The 22,441-nt window shown below is 36.5% G+C and overlaps 1 protein-coding gene across 4 annotated transcripts in view; it reads right to left on the bottom strand.

Annotated features, from left to right (window-relative positions):
• rap1gap2a (RAP1 GTPase activating protein 2a) overlaps positions 1–22,441 on the bottom strand; it is an 80,468-nt gene that overhangs the window by 42,266 nt on the left and 15,761 nt on the right. For all 4 annotated transcript variants that reach the window (XM_084127147.1, XM_084127148.1, XM_084127144.1 and 1 more), the window contains exon 2: positions 14,788–14,823. Coding sequence is in view for 2 of the 4 variants with exons in the window: in XM_084127144.1 (XP_083983270.1) it covers positions 14,788–14,823 (36 nt within the window). In the remaining 2 variants the exon portion in view is untranslated. The remainder of the gene's footprint in view (positions 1–14,787; positions 14,824–22,441) is intronic.

Raw genomic sequence — 22,441 nt, 5'->3', positions numbered from 1 at the left:
TTATTACTTATTAAATAAATACTAAATAAATGGACATGAAATATCGATTTGAACCGAAATAATTTTCTTTTACGCAAGATGAAAGCGAAACATGAACATAAATATGAATCTGGTAACGTTTTATATATAATGGTTGTTGTACAGTTGTAATCGAAATTGTTCAACCTCATTGCAAATCAGGTTTATTGGCAAAATTTACAGACTTTCAGCTGTTTGCAATGAACAAATCAAACAAAAGTAATTGTAATAGCTCAACAAATGTTTTGAGTGGTTTTCCCAAATTCAACTAAAATGCAACTTTTAATGACTTCTGCAGTCTCAAAATTATTCAACCCCTTCATGGCAAGCATCTTTAGTACTTAAATACTTCTTCTGCAACCAAGTCTTGGTGAAATTTGAGGTCCACACACACACAAGCTTCAGGTTCCTCGCTGACGGCATGACGTTTTCTCCTAGGATTTCCTGATACTTCAATGAATCCATCTTGCCTTCCACACGCAGCAGGTTTCCATTGCCAGAGGATGCAAAGCAGCCCCAGAGCATCACAAGGCACCACCAAGCTTACCTGTAGACAGAGTTTTCTTTTCAGCATATGCTTCATTCTTCTTCCTCCATATATACAGCTGATCCATAGGGCCAAAAAGTTCCAGTTTTGTTTCATCGCTCCACAGAACAGAATCCCAAATCCTCTGTGGCTTATATGATTTTAAGTACTTTTCTAGTGCTTTTGGGTCAGTAGTGGTGTAGTTTGAGTTCTGGCATTGGTTTGCCACCAAGTCTTGCTGCAGGTCTTTTGCAGTCACTCGAGGGTTTTTCTGAACCTGCCTTCTCAGAAATCTGGTTGCAGTCGTTAATAGCTTCCTTTTTCTGCCCCGTCCAGGTAGTGTCACCACTGTTCCTTTAACTTTGAACTTGAAAACTATGCTTCCAATGGTGTCTCTTGGAATATTTAGTGCTATGTTTTTGTATCCTGTACCTTGTTTGTGAAGGGCGATGATATCTTCTCTTAACTTTTTGGACCATTCTTTTGATTCTTTCTATATTTCTAACATGCAGTCAAACATGACACTCAACAAACCTAGCCAGTTCAGATATTTCATGTGTTCTAGCTCAAGCACACCTGCTGCAACTAATTAAGCCCTTGATTAGTTGCTTCAGGTGTGCTTGAGACAACACTTGCAGATTTGTGCTGATGTGAAGGATTCTATTCAGGGGGTTGAATACTTTTGAGAAAGCAGAAGTCATTAAAAGTTGCATTTTCAGTTGAATTTTGGGAAACCACTTGAAACAATTGTTGTGTTGAGCTATTTCAATTACTTTCGTTTGGTTTGTTTATTGCAAACAGCTGAAAGTCTGTACATTTTGCCAATAAACCTGATTTGCAACAGGGATTGAATAATTTCGATTACAACTGTATATATCACAGCAGTTCAAAAATTACATGTTTGGTTAATGGCATTAAAAGGTTAAACTATCACATTTGAAATAACATATCACCTACACTAAATCCTACCCTAGGATTCACGGGACTCGTACCCGAGCGCTCCGCATCACAAGTGCACTACTACCAGGTGATCTACTAAAACAAGTTTACTACATTAGAAAAGCCAAACATATGGAGCTGGTTATCTGATGCAAATTTCAAAATGTATAAGTTTACAAATAGGTAAAAACAATCTGAGGTCATAACATAGTTTTGTGCAAGGAACCGTGTGAAAATAAGTCCTTATTAATAAACAATATGCCTCCATAATAAAAATTTGGGTGAAAAGGAATAAAGGTTGTTGGCACTGTACTGCCTCTAGTGTTCATTTCAGCTGGAAACTGAAACTTATGGAAAGATAGTAACATGTTTCTTATTGGCCAAGGTGAGGTATGTCATTCTGCGATGATGACAACCCTCTATCATAATGTGTGTCCAAGGCCAGGCACTCAATTTACGACTGTGTTTTTAGTTTTTTTTTTCAAACATGATTTAGGATCAAGCTGTCATCACTTAAATCTTCTCGGATCATGTCCCAATGAATGAATGTATTTTAAGACTGATTTTAATAAAATATAGACTACAGAGCACTCATAATCACATACATTAAAGAGATTAGGTCTAATGTTTTCACTGTACATGTTTGTGTTAAAAGATTGTAATGCTATTATTACCAGTCAAGGTTATTTCAAAGTGTATGTGCTCTTGGCATTGCATATAACAATGTTCAGACAAGTCTGAATGAAATGAGAGAGTAAAGTCCTGACATGTGCTCAAATTTACTGTAATGACATTTGAAAGACAAAAAAAAAACAAATAAAGAGGGCATGAATATTAATTTTTAAGTTAATTTGAGTATATAAACTGTTCTATTATGTCTATAATGCATCATATGTTATGTTGGGTTGCCCTAGAGTACTGTTATGGCACTGCACTTGTGTTTCTGTTATTACTTTGAAGGTTAATAAAGGTAATTTTCCTCTGTTCTAAGAACAGCGGGTCCAAAGGTAATATCCGAATGAAGGTCTTCTTCATTCTCTACGGCTTTGCCTCAATATGCTTTCTGTACTTGTTACACCAGTCGACTGTTTGCACAGTCACTTTGGTCCAAAAGTATCTGCAAATTGAGAAAATGCTAATTTTATGGAAATTAAAGCTCGATTTGAGGGTGACCTTTGCAAATGTCATTGATATGTGGCACGATAACTTCTACAGAGAAATTTTGAGACAGAATTAGTGTCAAAAAGGTGTCAAAGGCTTCATTTACATCTAGGTAATTGGTCGCCTATTTTAAGTCTCAATCTACAGTATCAGATGTCAAAAGCAATGCTGCAAGCCAACGTTGGTAAGCAGAATAGCAACTGTGTGATAACAAAGAGCTCTTTTATTGTTTCTTGATCTCTTAAAAACACATTTATAACAACTTCCTTCCACTTTACAGAATAACCGCATTCCCACTGGGCAGAGTGTAGGATTGGTCACCTGAGGTACGCTGAGTAACATCATGAAACCGATCCCTCCTGGCTCATGCCACAATGACAGAGATTAAAACCTGGGGAATAAAAAGCTCTCATCTGACGTCTATCAGCTTCCAGGCAAACCCCCGAGGAGCTGTGTTTTTCACACACCGCTATGCTCTGAACTCAGGAGCGCAAGAATCTCATCGTCACACCTGATCATTTTATGGGAGTTTCTAACTGAATCTCTGAAAAAGAAATCGTCACTATAATTATTATGACCTCTCTGCTCCGACACAGGGCATCCGGGACACTGGCCGACAGATCATCTATCATTTGCAAATGTCTGCACCCTGTAGATAGGCAATATGACAGGCTGTCTGGAGGTTAACGTGACAAATCTTTCACTTATAGAAGTACTGAATCCCTGAGAAGAGATAGATCTGTGACAGGGAACTTGGTTAATGTATTATCCCATAAATGAGCATCCAATCGAGGATTATGACAGGTATATGATGATGAAGGTATGTGGAATCAAGTTATTAGAAACTTTTTTCGGTGTTCTTTTTTTCCAAGCTCGTTTTTTTTACTTCTGGATGACCTCTGTCATCATCAAACACTTTAATAGCACTAATATTTTAATAATATAAGAAATATTTTGCAGATTTCAAAGGGAAAATCCATCTTTCACGTTTTCAATTCCATTTTCAATTTCAATATACACTACCGTTCAAAAGTTTGAGTCAGCAATGATGTACTGTACTAAATTTAATCAGTTGTGACAGTAAGGACTTTTACACAGTTACAAAAGATTTATATTCCAAATAAACACTGTTCTTTTGAAGTTTCTATAAATCAAAGTAATCTGAAAAAAAATTATCACAGCTTCCGCAAACCAATTTGGGCAGCACAATTCTGTTCAACATTGATAATAATAATAAATAAAAAGTTTCTTGACCACCAAATCAGAATAATTTGAGAGTGAATGCAGCTTTTGAGAGCACAAGACTTCAAAAACATTAACAAAAATCTTACCGGCCCCAAACTTTAGAAAGGTACTAAGTCTAAATTTAAAACTATTCATTTTGTATTTGTGTATTCCACTTTTTTTTTTTTTACACAAACTATAATATAAACATAATTACCATAAAAAAATACATAATTATCGGTACATCCCTATAGTTAACATCATCCATTATTAGTGACATCTACGGTGGCCAAGAGAGCTCAATGCGCTGCAACTGAAGAAAATGCATGCAAATTAAGAAAACATCTTCATCAGTTGTGCAACACATGTGTGCTCCAAATACTCACAACACAACCAAATACAGAACCGCGCTACAAAAGTTCACAACACAACCAAATACAGAAACACGCTGCAAATAGCACAGAACACAACATAAATGTTTTCAGGGGACCCCAATAAGTGACGAACCTGGCTGGGACATGCTTATAGCTCAAAGTCTACTTTTTTATTTTATTTTGTAAACTTTTTTTTTGCAAAACATACAGATATGACATGTTTATGACTTATAACTTTGTATACAGTATACAAAATGTATTAACAATATGTTCAATTTGAAGGGAGTAGGGCATAGGGATGCTCACGGGCTATAAGCATGTCCCAGCCGGGTTCGTCACTTATTGGGGTCCCCTGAAAACATGTCTGTTGTGTTCTGTGCTATTTGCAGCACGTTTCTGTATTTGGTTGCGTTGTGAGTATTTGGAGCACACACACATGTTGTGAAATTGATGTTTTCTTAATTGCGGGTGTTTTTCTTCAGTTGCAGCACGTTGAGCTCTCTCGGCCACCGTAGACATCAGTGGAAAGAGAGAGACATTTCAGAGGACGTGTACTACTTATAGAAAGACTAATCCAGTTTGGTTTAACGAAATCAATGTGCTGTGAATTCCTTATCAAAAAATTTGGAGCAGATATAAAAGATGGTCTCTGAAATGCGCTACGACTGACGTTTCTCATCTTTATGCAGCTACTAATTGCTTAGCTGCCCTTCCGTGCTGGAAAAGCAGGTTATCATCTCCAATTAATTTGGCTCAAGAGACACGGAGTGCACCATTGTTCCCGGCAGCTCTATCAAAATAAGATTCTTTGAGTGAATGCACAGCTTTGCCTGAGTATTAAAAAGACTTCTGCATCTAATCTCAGTCCAATATTTCTCCCTTCTCTTTTCCTGTCTGTTTTTCTCTTGGCCAGACAGACAGAACGTTCCTCTTTTTTTTGCTCCGCCGTGATGCGTCCAGTCAACCAGACCCAGACTGATCCCCCCCTCTCCTCCTCCTCCTCCCAAACCCTTTCTTCCTCTTCTGCTGCAAATGTCATTTATTTAATTTAAGTCATAAATCAATTTGGTCCCATCCTTCTGTTTGTGGAGAGGGTTGACAAAGCTTGGTCTGACAATTGTTTAGCCCCTGCCCCGATTCCCCTCAGAGAAGGGCGGATGCTTGCTAAAAGAGAGGAAGAACAACAGGATAGACTGATAGGAGATGAGTAAATACCCGGCGATCGATATGATATACAGCGCAATATACCAGTCCCACAGCCGTGAGGTTCCTATGTTGAAAAGTAACAGGTAAAATGGCAATAATAGCTACAAGCAAGAAATTCACAAGCAAGCCAACTGATTTTCTCTCTCTCTGATCTGTGACGCAGTCAGAAAGCAGATTGCAGATAGGAGGCACACTGAATCTTCTTTCATGCATATCTTATGTAAAAAGACAGAGTGAGAGAGATCGAAAAAGCAGGAACAAAGAAAAAAGGAAGAAGAGGACAACAGAGGTCAAAGTCAATTTAGCGAATATGATCGAAATTTTGGGCATATCCTGTGTGGCTTGTGTCTCATTGAAAGGAGGCACGTTTTAGCCTTTATGCAACCTGGTCTTGCCTTCTCAGCCCTTCTGCTGTTCATGGCACCTTGCTTGTGCTTCTGATCCCGATATTTGGTATCGGCTCCAATAGTGCAAATTTTACTGAATCGTAGGACTGTGCTATTAATCGTAATTGATTTTTTGTTTTTGATTTTGGCTTCCAACGATTATGAAAACAAGACAATCGACGTGAAACAATTATTTTGCTGCCGCATACTGTCCCGTGCACCTTCCTTTCCTTTACAGCGGTACGCTTTCGTTTCTCCCTAAAAGCCCAAACTTGACATCCAAATCCGCCAAATAAGTCAGTGGCCGCGTTTCCATTAAAGATTCGCGCAAAACTTTTGCGATTTTTTCTAAATATCGATAAAAAACTATTGCGAAATGACGGCGTTTCCATTAACCGATGTTATGCGACTAAAACGTCATTTTTTCCTCTCGCGATAAGTCATTCCAAAAATCATGCAACGGACGTTGGTAAGTTTATATATATATCACAGCCACGTACCGCACTAGACGTTATTATTATTAATGGAAGGAAACGTTGGCGTGTTATCCAAGCATTAATGGCAAGGAAAGACCCATACTGTGTCTGTGAGCGGCACATATGAAGTGTTTCTGGGTTTTTCTCACTCATTTCTGCTCCGAGGTCTTGATTGTGGCATTTCTTTGAGGTTTAGAATCCAGTATTTCTGTCATTCTTTTGTCTTTTATGAATTCAATAAAGGACTCCGTCTCGTATTCTGTCCAAACACACCGCGCGCCTTCTAAGTCAGGTGACCTGTAAATGTGCAAAAACTGTTTCCGTTGCAGTTTTGCGAAATATTTCTTTTTCGAATTGCCTGAAAAACCACCTCATACGAGCGTAAAAACTTTTTTGCGATAAATGGGAGTTTTTGCGAAACTGACATGTTTCCATTGACCGTATTTTCAATTCGCAATTTCAATTTGCGCAATTTGAAGGGTAATGGAAACGCGCCTAGTGTTGTCAAATGCAGTCTACGGTTTCTAAATTGCGGGACGTGCTTGATATTAAACAGCATTATTAAAAGCGTATTAAGCCACACAAGAGATCCTGTGCGAGCGCTCCGAGACGGGGTGGAACGTGCATTACCAAAGTATATTGTGGGCTTCAGATACACACAAATATGTCAAAAAGCGAATGTTGTCTTAAGTGAATGTAAACACTGAGAAAGAAAGCATGTGTAACAGTATATTGGATCCGTGCATTAGCTGTTAAAGTGACAGCAGCCTAATAAATCTGATGCAGTCATTATTGTTAATCAAAAGACAAAGATAAAGATAAAATCACTCACTGCTCTTGAATGAATAAACTGTAGTTTTAATAAGGATTAGTCTATATTTAAAGGTGCAATAGGTGATCTGGAAAATGTTAACTTTAGCCTGCTAGCATTGAAAGCATATGATCCCTTCTCCCTGCAATTTGCCGTCCAAAGCCACGCCTCTTCCAAAACACACGAACACGCAGAGACCAGAAACGAGACGACCAGAGACAGCGTTATTGGATTATATCATGTGTCATTCACTAGTGAGAAAACTCTACAGTACAGTGAGTAACAGTACTACAATAACGAACGTAAACAACTGTTTGCCTGCCTTTCTCGCTCTGTCTCGCTTAGACCGCTTAACATAGTGATTGCAATCAGGATATGAGACTTTCAACCAGGATAACAAAAAAAATGTCTGTGGAGAATCACCTACTGCACCTTTAATTTATACAGAAGTGTTATTTTACATTTGATTACTTTATTCAATTTCAGTTGTAGGGTATTACTTATCTGAATACCACTGTTAGTACAGCTTCCTGAAAAACCTAAAGCACTATTTATTTAATTTGTATTTTTCTTCTGTTGTAGCCTATTTTTTGTCAGTTTTGTTTGTAATTTAGTTTCTTTGTTCTTATTGTATTGCTGACTGTTTACTTGTCTTCTGTTACTATTTTGAGGACTTTTACTTGCATTAATTAACCTATTCGTTTTTGCTGAAGTATTGATCATTGTGAAATTTCACTGACATTTAAAATTACTCATATCATGAAATATGACTTATGAAATATTACTCATATCAATTTTAAAAAATAGCTCCATTCAATAGCTTAATGTGAAGGACAGATGAATATTTACTTTGCAAAATTAAAGTTCATAGAAAATCTTCCTTCGCTGCGGCTGTCAGTCATTCTCCGTATTCAAACAGTGTGTTGCGTTCAGTTACGACAGTCAGCACGGTAAAAATCTCTACGAGATGATTCAATATCCCCATTATTATACTTGATCTGTAGGTAAAGGTCTGTGGATTTGCAAAAAAATACTTTAACTGGCTGGAGTTTATTGCTGTTCATTAAATGATGTGGTACTCGCTATACCAGTCTTTTAGATCACAACGCTGGAGTAGAGAGGACTATGAATTGGCATTGTGCGCACTGTGACTGGAATTTAATACTATGAATAAACAAATGCTCAATAAACTGCTGAATAGATATAATATATAATATACTAGGACATCTCTTCTCTTCGTGCCCTGAACTTTTGAATATGGAGAACAAAGCGTTGTGAATCCATAAAACACATTTTAAACACATTTTAAACACACTTTAAACACATTATTCTGCACCCAAGAGGCGCATAATCATAAGTGGTTTGTGCAGCTCTATGGAGTCTTTAATATTATTAGCCTATAGTTTTGTGCACTGAAAGATTATTGAAAGCCTATATATATTGTTCTGTTGTATCTATAATATCTTGTTTCTGCATTAGCTGCGCAACACAATTGAAATAAACTTTTAATTTTATATTATTTATTTTCTTAAATATAATATTTCACATTTTTAGATTTATATATACACATCTTGTGAATTGTTTAGATGTATAAATATAAATCTAATAAATTGTTTTTCACAAATGTATTTTATAATTCAAGTAGTAATTTGTCATTTATTTTTTATTTAGATTTTACCATATTTAGCTATTTTTATTTTTTCCCTCTAAATTATGTTTCACTAAATGCTTAGATTAGAAGTCTAAGTATAGAAGTATAGAAGTACTTTTGCTGCTGAATTATTCACTCACCTACTTGATAATATATTTTTGTGTTGTAGATTGATTTTTTATTTGTTTGTTGTTTTTCGCTATAATAAAGTAGTGTGTATTTAGTGGAATGTGTTTAACACATAAAAGATTGATCATCAGTTCCACACACACAGAGGTAGATTTAGATATATTCTACAGTGATCAAGAAAATACAGCACTGGTATCGGATCGGTATCGGCCGATATTCAGTATTCAGATATTCAGAATCAGACCGGTTATGAAAAAATAGTATCGGTGTATAATCTCCGATAGAAATACATAAATGTGTTTCAAGTAGATGCACAATATAACGGTTATCATAACGGTTATCTGTCAATATTACATATTTTTCTCATTTGTCAGCAGGGACAGACTTTATCGACGAGCGAGGTAAGCGGCTGCTTAGGGCCCTGGGGAATCTGGGGGCCTTGACAAATACCCAGAAGTCTATATAAATAATATATATATCGTATAAATTTTGTCACATTTTATATTCAGGATATCATCATCAAAGTTTTAACATTATTATTATATCTGCAAGAATTATTACAGGCCATTAATTCCTAGAGAAATCAAATGGATTTCCTGCATTCTCCAAAGCAGAATAATCTCTAGGGGCTCCTAGATGAAGATAAGACTTGGTGAAGGGCATCAAACCTGCTGTGGAAGGGACACAGCAGTTCTCATTTGCTTGAAATAAGAGCAAAATCTTTTCATGAGAAGAGAGCTGGTGTTGAGACCACCAGCTCTCTTCTCATGAAAAGATTTTGCTCTTATTTCAAGCAAATGAGAACTGCTGTGTCCCTAAGTAAAAGTAAAAGTTATTTATATTATAGTATTTACTATACATTATATATATAATGATGTTAAAGATGCATGATATATCATATATATATATATTTATATATATATATATATATCACATAGAAGTTATTATATGTTTAGCATAATATAAATTGGATAAGTATGTCAAACTTTATCTGCATACATACTGTACAGTATACTCATGTATGGTAAATTGTAATTTATGGCAAATCTCTTTATTGCTTATATGTTTACAAAATAAAAATGTATGCCCAGCTCTAATCTGCTAAATGTGACTATAAGATAAGATTTTAAGATTTTATGAACATTAACATCATGATTTGAAGCTGCTTTGATACAAAAGGCGATATACAAAATGATTTGACTTGACAATGTATATAAAACATTTATACAGATATTTATCTATTGCAGATATTTCTATAGCATTCTGTACAAATCGATATTTTAGATGTAATAATGTATACATATAATTTAAGTAACTATATATACAGTATATTAGCTCATACCAATGAATAAAAATCTCCAATATTGACATCAACAACCAATTTGGTACTGATATATCATGCATCTTTAATATGCATCACAAATATTCATTACATTATATATTATCTTTGCATGGGAACAACTAAAGATGTAAACTCCATTGAGATAAATGGGAATGCTAACAGATAGTCATCTCTCTCTCCAGGTATCATAGACCTCCTTGGTTGGTCACATGACCGGCATACACCTTGGGGGGCTTTAAGTGTGAATCCAGAGCACAGACAAATGAAGCGAAAACAACCTTACTACACCATCCTCCACCTTCCCTTCTCCATATCTTTATCCTTCTTTCTCACCCTGATCCCTTTCGGAAACTCATCCTGTCCAGCACACGCTCATCAAAATTCATTTTTCCAAGCTGCCTGACACCACTTCAACCAATAAAATGAGTCCTTGACACTCTTATCTTTCATGTCACCGAGGTGGTTTTTAATTTTCTACACACTGTACATGCACTCCAGGCTTTGAGACGTCAGCGGATTTTCGACGGATACGTGGAAAAAGGACAGACTTAGGGCTATGAGATGAATTCAAATCAAAAGCTGACTGACAGTTCACCCGGTGAGTGTCACATCCCAGAAGGGCTATGTGGGATTTATTCATCCAATATCGCAGTAACCCCTCACATCTCAAGGACGTTCAGCCCTTAAGTGAAATCAATCAAGGCAAAAAAAAAAAACATAAAAGGACTAAATCTAAACGCTCCTTTAAGATCTCCGCTCAGGCCCGCCGGAGGTCTCTCTGTTAGCCCTCCTATTCAGACAGGAGAGAACCATGAGCTATCCTCCCAGTGGGCTCTAGGCTTCTTTATGACCCTTAAAAGCCCCATTAAAATCAAGCTGCCAGATGGTGCCCTTATCAGAGCCGTCAGAACGTTGCAATGGGGGCAGCGTAGTAAATATTTGTCAGGAGAGGAGGGCAGATTTGTGGAGGAGTCATCGTTGTACACGAGTCCGCAACACTGCACGCCTTCTCGGACAGATTTTGGCACTCGACGTGTGTTTGTGTGAACGGGAGAAAGCGAGAAATGGAAAGGTCTGTAGCATCTGTAGCTGCGGGTCTAATAACAATAACACAAGCTGTCTCGGTCGAAGCGATGCCAAATGCCACTGCCATCCAAAACAGCTAAGCAGGGAATAGCCAAAATATTCCACACAGTCAAATTTCAGCGCTGTCAATCAGCACCAGATGTTTTCAAAGCTAAAGAACACTGTAGCTTTCATTATGTTTGTCTTTCTCATGGCAACAAGGCCTCTCGTAGCCTGGAATGCTCTACTGTCTGTCTCTGATGTACTGCCACTCCATTGTCATGGCCGTAGCCCACGAGAGACTGTTTCGCATTGTCAACATGCTGAGCCCTATTCTTCACCGCCTACAAATGATGCGACCCTCTTTCATTAAGTCACTAATTCAAAAATAAAGACATTGAAATGATACTATTATGTTATATTATATACATAACCACATTTTGAATGCGTCAGCTGCGGTCTTACTTCAGTTTCTACTGAAAGCCTTCACACCCAACACCTGATAAATGAGTTTTGTTTCATTGTTTAATTTGAAATTCAACATAAAATCTATTACTGCATATATTAAAATGGGTTGCAAACAACAAGTCAAACCACAGTAATTCACTTTGTAAATTGAAATGACATTATTATTGAACCGAAACGAGTTGCAAACAGCAATTCAAACAGCAGTAATTTACTTTGTAAGTTCATAAGACAATAAAAGTAATGATATTATTAATTTTATTTCAATTTAAATATTATTAGGCCTACTATTAAGCGTAGTGTATGAATAAATATAAACACTGTCCTCTTGACAGAAGCAAACATTCAAGAACACTGCCCTCTGGAGGACAATTACTGAAAAAAACATGGATCTCTGCTGCCCTCTAGTGCCAAACAAGTGTTAGAGCTCACTGAAACATATAAAGATATTATGCAAGTGTATGCAAATTATTCTCATAAATCCTTACAAAAAAGGTCTAAATTGGCCCCAAGGCACAAAGCAGGTTATTTTAATGAATAAACCGATTTTTAGTGTATAGAAAATTCACAGAGTTTTGGGGGAAACAAGTGAGATTCATGTACATATCCGTGAATGAATGACAGATGGATTAATTTATTAACATGTTACATTAAAAGTGCAAAGAAAAATATTGCAGAAGGTCAGAGCAGAGATAAATGTATGCTCCTTGACATTTAACATTTTGGTAAGAAAGCAAACTCATCTCCATATACCGTCTGGAGTCATGTGTGTTGTTGCTCTCAGTCTCTGTTCAGTGTAATGGGTAATTGTGGGTTTATGCCTCTAATTGTCTCCTGAAGGACTACAGGCATAATTGAGACAGCTGCAGATGTGGCTGGAGACACAGCGCCGTCTCAGAAGACACTGCATTGAGCAGTCGTACCCTACATACTCCCCTGATATGCAGCAATGACTCAGTCTGAGCGCTCTCAGTGGTCTTCTCAGTCTAAACAGCCCATTTCAAGTCTCACACAGCAGAAGGTTTCAGGGGCAGATCGCTGACCCAGGACCAAATTAGTTTATAGATAAAGGACAACAGTCTTTCAGAGTCGCTTAATGTCACCGCCGTCAGCCATTCACAGCACCCTGTAGAACAGGCTGTTGGGTCCAATATTAGATCGTTATGGGGGAGATAATTAAATCACAGTACTGGGGATGGGATCAATTGTGACAGCTGTAACAGCTCTTCAGGCGTTGTCTCATTTAGGTGTCAGATGTTTCACCTCCAGTCCTGCATCAAGACAGCAATCTGACTTAATTCCCTGTTAAACTGGACATTTATGGTTTATGTAAACACGTGTTTTAAGCATTTTTTAAGAAAGAAAGGAAGAGCCAAATTGAAATATACCATAAATATACCATTCCCACATATGAAAAAACACAATTGAGAACCCTTTAATATCTTTTGCTTTGTTAAATTGTTTCGCCTAGGTAGAAGATTAAAAAGAGGTCAGTTGGAGACTATTACTTGAACTAAGATATTTAGAGTCTGCTCTAGAGTTTCAGAAGAGATGTCAAGAACGTCACATGCTGTGCCAAGATAATCAGCAAAAGATCTCAATATGAACTCAAAACATTTCTCATTAAATTCTTAAACTATCTATCCTATGCAATCCACATTCATTTTTTAGCTCTTACTGTGTCAATAGTCTGAGGAGAAGCATCTGAAGTAAAACTGACACTTAAATGAGACCTAACTGAGATCCGTTAGGTCTCCCAAAGGCATCAAAATGCAACCTATTAACATTTTGTTTTTCTGTGATCTCTCTTAAATCAGAAATGGATACTCTCATTTACATCTTTTATATAATTTACTATATTATAACGTTTTTATAATATAAATACAAAGCATTTATTTTCATTAAAAAAACAGATTACACTACCATGCACTATAGGGATCAGTAAAATGTTTTTAATGTTATTGAAAAACGTCTCTAATGCTCAACAAGGCTCCATTTTGATTAAAAAATACATAACAGAATATGCAAACGCAACATAAAATACTCAAAACTCAAGCAGAAACCAGAAAAACTCACCAGATTTTGCGAGGCATCTTACACGTTGAGAGGTGCACGCAAAATACACGGCTCTCTCCTCTCAGGCTCTCTATTTCAGCCTCTCCCTCTCTGTCCTTCCATTTCTAAAGCATATTCACATAACACTAAGCTTTATTGAATAAACAAAAGCACCTGCATAAACAGGCAGACACACAGGCCCTAATTATGCTGTTCCTCTAATGTGGCCCTGTCCTTCAGGTGGAGAGAGCCGACCATTCACTTTGTAGTTGCAGATGCGATGTGGGGAAATCATTGGTTAGATTCTGCCCGACAAAAGCACAGCCCCACATAGACAACGCGCCCAGACACACCAACCTGTTCTAATACACACACATTTTTTTTTAAGTCCTTGCATTGTTAACTCATTTCCATGGAGACCAAAATAAATAGTAAGCAGCGACATCAGGAATTGTTATTCGTGACAGAAACACACACAGAGACACACAAGAAGAAATGTGACATGACCAAATCTGGAGGAATATAGTATACTGATAAAATTGAGCATGCTGTCCTTCTCACACGCAAATACAAGCTCAAAGACCACCTGTGCTAATCCACAGCGTGGGGGCTTTGATGTCGGTCCGTTTCTGTCTGTACCGAGCTCACGATTATTGCCTCCACTCCTCCACTCGCCTCTCTTTCATCCCCGTCTCTCGATAGACACTTGAAGATAGACACTTATAGGTTGAGACGTTGATACAGAACATGCATGTGTGAAGATCTCACACCAAAGACTTCACACAAAGTAAGATTAGCATGGGCACGGGGAGCGAAATGATTGCTGGATAGATGTATTGACTGAGTATTCATGCGTGTCATTAAGACAGAGATTTAGATGGATCGAGTTTATTCCAGACACACACACACACACACACACACACACACACACACACATACACACACACAGAGAGACTCACCGGGTTCTCAGGGCGGCAATGCCGGACTTGTCAATCCTGTAGAGCAGGAGAGAAAGACAAAGAGAGAAAAAAATGACTCAATTAAAAAAATAAAAGACCAAAATCATCAATACACCCTTTGAGACAATAAGATACACCTGCTTTTTAACCTAAAAATAGGCCTACATTGTATATTCCCGAAAAACAGGAATGCACTCATTATTTATAATTAATAAGCCATAAATGCTGTCAATATGTAATTTGTCATATTCGTCCAACACAAAATTTTAATGCTAATTCTAATAATGAAAAAAGTCACAAAATTTATTTTTGATCATTTGGCCCTAATTCTGTCATCTTTTATTCAACTACATGTCATTTCAAACGTGTGATGGTCCAAAAAGGACAAAAACACCATAAGAGTATCATAAAAGTGGTCTGTACGACTTCCCATATACAAAAGTTTATTCAAGTGTGATATTAGTATACTTCTTTTAAATTAAAAAACAATAAAGTATACTTTCAGTACACCATTTATGTACTTCTCGTACTTCACAGAAATATACTTAAAATTTTTTGACAGAAGTAAGTATATTTGTGGGAATGGTCTAAGTATATTTGGCTTATACTTGTACTCAGTCTTTTGATCGAGATATACTTAAGTATTCTATTTCACATAGATTTACATACTGTCTTATAAACTTACATGTTCAAGTTTATATAACAAGTCAGCTTTGGGTTGCAAAGTGCAAAAATAATACATAAATAGTCAACTATATGATGTTAAGTTCATTTAAAGAGTACTTACAAATATACTTGCAGTATAAAACTACTAAACTAGTAGTTTACTGAGAGTACACTTCAAAGTATACTTTCATAAACTAAGTAATATGTTTTAAGTATTTATATCAGTATAAATATGTTCACTTGTTGTAGGCTATAGTTGTAGAACAAACGAAAAACGTAATTGTAAACTAGTTAAGTATCTCAAAGTTTACTACTTAAATGTATACTTTTATACACTAAAAAGTGTGCCAATTTATTCCAAAGCACACTAAAAAAAGTTCCTGCCATAAATGTTTAAGTACAAACAACTTGGATGTTTAAGCCATTTCAACTTAAATAACATTAAACTGGAAAAAAGTTCCAAAACTTATTTAAAAAGTTGAAAATTGCTTAACTTATTTTGATGAGTTAAAGCGATGTAAAAACATGTTGTCAGAACTTATTGATCATTGAATTTTGTACAGTGTAGTATTGAAATAGTACACTTACAAGTATACTACTAGTACATTGATACTAGAATGTTACTACATAAAGTATACTTAAAATATACTTATAACTTGACTTAAGTATACTTAATAAAATTACAAAAATTTAAGTCATATTTTACTAAACATCTTGCCCTTTGGTGCAGCAGGATAAACATCTTTCAAAATCGGTTTTGTGTTTCACAAAAGAAAGACAGTCATATGAGTTAAGAATGATTTAGCAAATATCCTCTAAACAAGCTGTTGTGCAAGGTGGGAGATGCAGGTTTGAATCGGGCTTCTCCATGTCAACTGGTACAGTAAATAAATTGATGCTAAATCGGATGAAATGGTCTGTCTATGACCTTGGATGAGTATTTACTCCTATTTAATTTGTTTCTCTGTTCAAATCTATTTTTTGTGTAATTCTACTGAGGCCGAATTACTGCCATTAGGCCTGATGTGGAGAGCAGCATGAGGTTTATCATTTCAGCTAAATGAGTGATGAGCCAAACACACGCTGGTAATTTGCCGGCACGGAGAAAGTTTATAATTCTGTTTCACATGCAAAAAACAAAACAAACAAAAAAACCTTGCAGACATGCATCAACATTTCCCTAAGGAGTTTCGGAGAACCGTTTAAGGACATTTCAAACATTTTGTCCATTTGAACGTGTGAACATTTACAGCCCAGTGACGAAAGAGAGATGTTCCATTCCATTCAGAGAGTCAACCATCAATCATTCACCTTTACCTGCAGCACACACAACTGGATACATTAGAATACAAAAGAAGAGTTGACTTATTAATTTTCTCTAAGAAACAAGTCCACTGTGCCTTACGTTAGCTTCCCTATTTATCAACCCGAAACTGAAGCGACTAAATGTAGATAAACGTGTATTTATAAAGAAAGTCAGCGACCTTCACAGCAGCAGGCAAAAAGAAACCAGTTTTGCAAGTCAGATTTTTTATTTGATTGTATTTTGATTATCTGTCTCACTGAAACATGCTCTCTACAATGAAATTCATAATACTCAGAGCAGCCAGTGACACTCACGTAAGCAAAGGTGTGAGATATGAAAGCTGGTATCGTCACGGTGCCCAGTTGTGACGCAGTCATCTAATCAGTGTGTATTGTTGTCAGAGACGACAAGCTTTGTCACTGTGCGTCACTATCATTACATCAGCACTGGCCCACCACAAAGCACAGAGGTAGACCACCATTAAAACCGCAAGTCTGCATGCTCATTGTGCACTGTATAACATGAAAAGAGGTCACGCTAAAAGGTTGGCATCACTTTTGTTCTCTTAGCTTTAACTTAAGATACACCACGGAGTTCTTGAATGGCATGGAACACTCATTCTCCCACTAGAATTACATGTGGTCACATACAAACATCTCTAGACATGTGCCGGTATACGGTAGCCTAATACGAATTATCACGATAATAAACATGCACAATATTGTTATCGTGGGCACTTCAAAGCACCGTGAATAACTGTTTATTATGAATTATTCCGATTTTTAGAATACTTTTCCCACCAACTGGTAAACACCGCTGTATGCTAGGTCAAAGAGGACACACTGATGTAAATAAGCCCAACACGGATGAGAAGCGCATGGCGAAACAAGTGAAGGATATGCGCTGAATGAAAATGCACATTCACTCTCTGACAGCAGGTGGCGCTTATGGAACAGCAGAAATGCAGCCGTTACCCTGGTAACCCCGTAAACAAAGCAGCTGTGCTACTTTCTGTTTCTGAACAATATTTAAATGTTTTAAACAGCCATTCAGATTTTTGTATTCGCAATGGTGTTCATTGCAGCACCGAATACTTAAATACTTAGACTTAATAGGCTATTTATTATCAAATGTAAAGATTTTTTACATTTTAATCTGGAGTCTAGATGACTAAAACATGCCCTATATTGTTTGAAAATGTTCAGATTCTTTATTGTTTGGTCACGTTTTACAATAAGGCTCCATTAGTTAACAAACGGACAATGAAAAATACTTCTAAAGCATTTATTAATCGCAATTAATGTTAATTTCAACATTTAATTACACATTATTAAAATTTAAAGTTGTAACTGTATTATATAATGGACCTGAGCTAACATGAACTAACAGCTGTATTTTTTAACTAACTTTAACAAATAATAATAACTTTGTAACAAATGTAGCTATTGCTCATTGTTAATGTGTTAATGCATTAACTAATGTTAACTAATGAGACATTATTGTAAAGTGTTCCCTATTACTCTTTATAATTCTTTTGCACTTTAATCTGTTTGAAACATGTTTACTTATTTTTTTTTGTATTGCTTTATTGTTGTAATGATTTATAATGAACACATTTTAAATCATTACAATTGTATTTAAATGTTCAGTGCTTTTTGTATAAGAATAGTATGACTATAGTATGTACTATCTATATGTACCTAACTGTGTATAGTATGACATCACTTTTTTTGCAACTTATTTCAATATCGTGATAATACCGTAAACCGTGATAAAAGCTTAACATTTTTATATAGTCACACGCCTAATCATCTCCTTCATCAAAGCAGTATTTTCACTTGCGTCGCATTGCCCAGTTCTGTCCCTTCATTAGCATCAAAGATGCCAAAACAGTCTCTTGTTTTGAAACAAAATTTGTTTCATGGCGCCTTGAATACTGTAATGCCTTTTTCATTGGCTTACCAGCTAGCCATTACCAGGTTGCAATATATTCAAAACCCCGCTGCAAAGATTCTCACCCACACTAAGCATTCTGCCAACATCACATGCACCTATTCTGTTCGAACTCCACTGGTGACAGGTGTCCTATCGTATCAAGCAATTACTGCTCACTTTTCAATCTTTACATGACTTGGCTCCCCGCTATCTTTGAAATCTGAAATCTCCTACACTCCGACCCGATAATTTCGGTCTTCTGAATGTGGCCTTCTCTCTGTCCCTAGGTATAGCCTCTCTTCTTGGGTAGATCATTTAGCGTTGTCACACCCTAACTCTGAAATTCTGTCCTCCGGTCACTGCATTAAAAATAATAATATTTCTATATTCAAATCGCAACTCAAAACCTATTTGTTTTCTGAATGTTATCATTTCTTAAATAATGTTCTGTATTTGTGCTTGGTTCTTTGTTTCTGTGCACTACCTTGTTTATGCAATGCCCCTTTTACTGTCTTTGTATTATCTTTGCTCAATTCTGTTTGTAATATTCTACTCCACTGCTTGTGCTGTTATTATTGTCTATCATATTGCTGTAATCTTTTCTTTATTGTATCTACATTATAAAGCATCCTTGAGCAATGGAAATGTGCTACATAAATAAAACGTATTATTACTCCTCCTTTCCCTCGCCATTCCCATTTTTATTTCCTTACACTCAAAGAGAATATCTGTGAACTATTTAGCTCCATGCATACAGATTTTTTCCTCGGATTCTGTGTTCAACAGAGTTCATTCCTCAAAGTGTCAGGGGTACGTGTAGAAAATCCAATCCTTCTCCATCCTTTAACCATATAACCTTAATGCTTAACTGAACGAAAGAAACAGAGGGCTCAAATACACAGATGGGCAGTCAAGGAAACAAGGAACAGGTGATCCAACGAATCAGAAACCATGGTAACAAATGAATGAATGAGAACAGGCAAAACAGGGACAAGGAAAACCATGACAAAGAAACTAAACAATGAAACTGTGAAACTATAAACTTAAGACATAAACGTGACACAAAGACGTTGTAAATATCTCATACTACACCCGTTTGAAGAGCCGAAGCAGAAAGCACATTTCATAGATAGACTGTGAAAAAAATTACTAAATCAGTATATTATATGAAAATACCATGTGACGATGATTTCCATCAAGATGTAATTCCGATCTCTATGAGGATGTGAATGCTTTTTGCAAGTTGAAATCTCGTAATTACGGTAATTACAACATGGCGTGTACGCACCTTAAATTGCAGCTTTGCCATCACAGGAATAAATTACATTTCAAAATATATTAAAATAGAACAGTTATTTTAAAATGTGTAATCATTTTTCACAATATTACTGTTTACTGCGTTTTTGATCAAATAACTGCAGCCTTGGTGAACATAAAAGACTTCTTTCAAAAACATTAAGCAGTATTTGAACTGTAGTGTATGTATATGCACACGTCTATCATTTTTACAATCATACAGTCTTTCTTTTATAAGAATAAATCTAAGTAGCCTGCACAAAAAAAAAGCTTGGAAGCAACTGAAATCAATTTCAATATACTGTCTTTTTGGGGTTTTGCCCTTGTAAAGAAAGCATGAGCCTTAAGGTCAATACCAGTTGATTTTCACCTTTTATAAGGCTGTTAAAAATTACTTTTCTTTGCAACATTTTCTTGTAAAGTGTCTAAAAGATACTTTCAAAAATCTAAAGAATACAAATCTAAAACACAGAATTATTTACTAGATGGACAGTTTTACATAGCTTGATGATGTACTCTCCCAAAATAACTTATCTAAATTTAAAAAAATATCTAAATGGAAATCTATAAAGTGTATTATGAAAAAGTAAATTTAGCCATAGGCTTATACAGTTTGCCATCTTTCTCACTAAAAAGCAAGTGATTATATGCAGGGATTTTTATTAGCAAATAAAAAAGCAGATTTATATTATTCTACCATAAACTCAAATGCACTGAGCTTAACTGTACTTTACTGAAGCGCAACTTTCGAGTCACAGTTTGAGGCTAGAGAGAAACAAAAAAGTATCCTACCATCCAAAGCCCCCAAATGACACACTTCTTTTCCTCCTGTACATGCTGACCACAGTGATTTCTCTCTCTGTCTTTCTCTATCTTCAGTGACAGACAGAAGACTTCACCTCTCTTTCCACCCTTTTAGGGGAGGCCACCAGGGGGAAGAGTAAGGGACAAAAGGGAAGGAAAGCTGACGCCTCCTCCTACCTCTTTTCCCACCCCTAACCCCCCTCTTCACTTCACCTCCCTCTTTATAAATGTGTCTGTATGGCTTTTTAGGTCACACCAGCTACTCATTATATCCAGCACAGGTAGTACAGCACCATTTATGTAATGACTTTTAATCAATAGATACCAATGTGATTTTTAGTGGATGCCTAATACCATTTTCCATCAAGTTTTAAAGGGGTGGTATAATGCCCTTTTCACAAGATGTAAAATAAGTCTTTGATGTCCCCAGAGTGTGTATGTGAAGTTGTAGCTCAAAATACTCCACAGATATTTTTATATAGCATGTTAAAATTGTACATTTTTGAGGGTGAGCAAAAACGCACCATTTTGTGTCTGTTCCTTTAAATGCAAATGAGCTGCTGCTCCCAGCACAGAGGGCAGAGCTTCAACCGCTTGCACTCACACAGACATGCACTGAAAATTTCAAAAACTTTTAGCCTTTTCTGTTCAAACCGAATTCAGATAATGATGGAGAGACTCAAGAAGAGGTGACAACATGTAGAATGCAACAGGATGTTTCTGAATGGTTAGCTGATGAATTTATGTAGCTTATGTGTAGTTATCTTCTAGTCATTGATTAGCATATTCTGTCTTGATGATCTATAAATCGTGTTCCCGGGTCTGGGTTTATGTAAATTTTAGGGTTGGAATGTTGTATAGTCCCTACCAGCCGTTTGTTGTAGTCCTTAAATAGTGATTTCTTTAAAAGCAAATATCTCCCTTTGCTTTGAACTTTGAACATTGTAACTTTGCAGATGTTGTTTATGCTCAAACAGCAACATTACAAACTAACTAAAGTTAAAAAAGTGAAATCATAATCAACCACCCCTTTAACTCACAATAGCAGACTTGTGTGTGAAATTTCTTAAATAAAATCAGTGCCATTTGTTTTGATCTTTTGTAATGTGATGCACTGATATTTAGACAAAATAATTTAATATTTTAATTTCTAAATGAGTGGCCGAACATTATTCAAAGACAAAACAATAACAAACCATGACTGAAAGGAACAGAAGAACTTAAATACACAAGGTGACAAATTCAAATACAAACAGGTATGCTCTAATTAGGAACATAATGAATCACCATGACAACTGATTAATGTAAACAGGAAAATAGGCAGACGGCAACAAAGAGGAACATAATAAGAGTCCATGAAAACTAAACTAAATCTAATCTGAACATAATGGTGACATAACGCCCCCCTCCGGAAAGGCCGTAACACATCGACAGGGGGATAGGGAGGGTGGAGGCTCTGGAGGCAGACGAGGGGCTGGCAAAGAACCAGAACTAGGCAGGAGGAACCAGGGTGGAGCAGACGGCGGAAGGACCCCTGGAGGAGCTGATGGTGGACACAGCCATGGAGAATCTGAAGCTGGAAGGAACCAGGAAGGAGGCGATGACAGAATGGAAAAGGTGGACATCCAGAGCACATGTACCAATGCC

Source organism: Abramis brama (assembly GCF_963993115.1).
Source record: "Abramis brama genome assembly, chromosome: 10".
Taxonomy (NCBI): domain Eukaryota; kingdom Metazoa; phylum Chordata; class Actinopteri; order Cypriniformes; family Leuciscidae; genus Abramis; species Abramis brama.
This window is presented reverse-complemented; position numbering and strand designations above follow the sequence as displayed.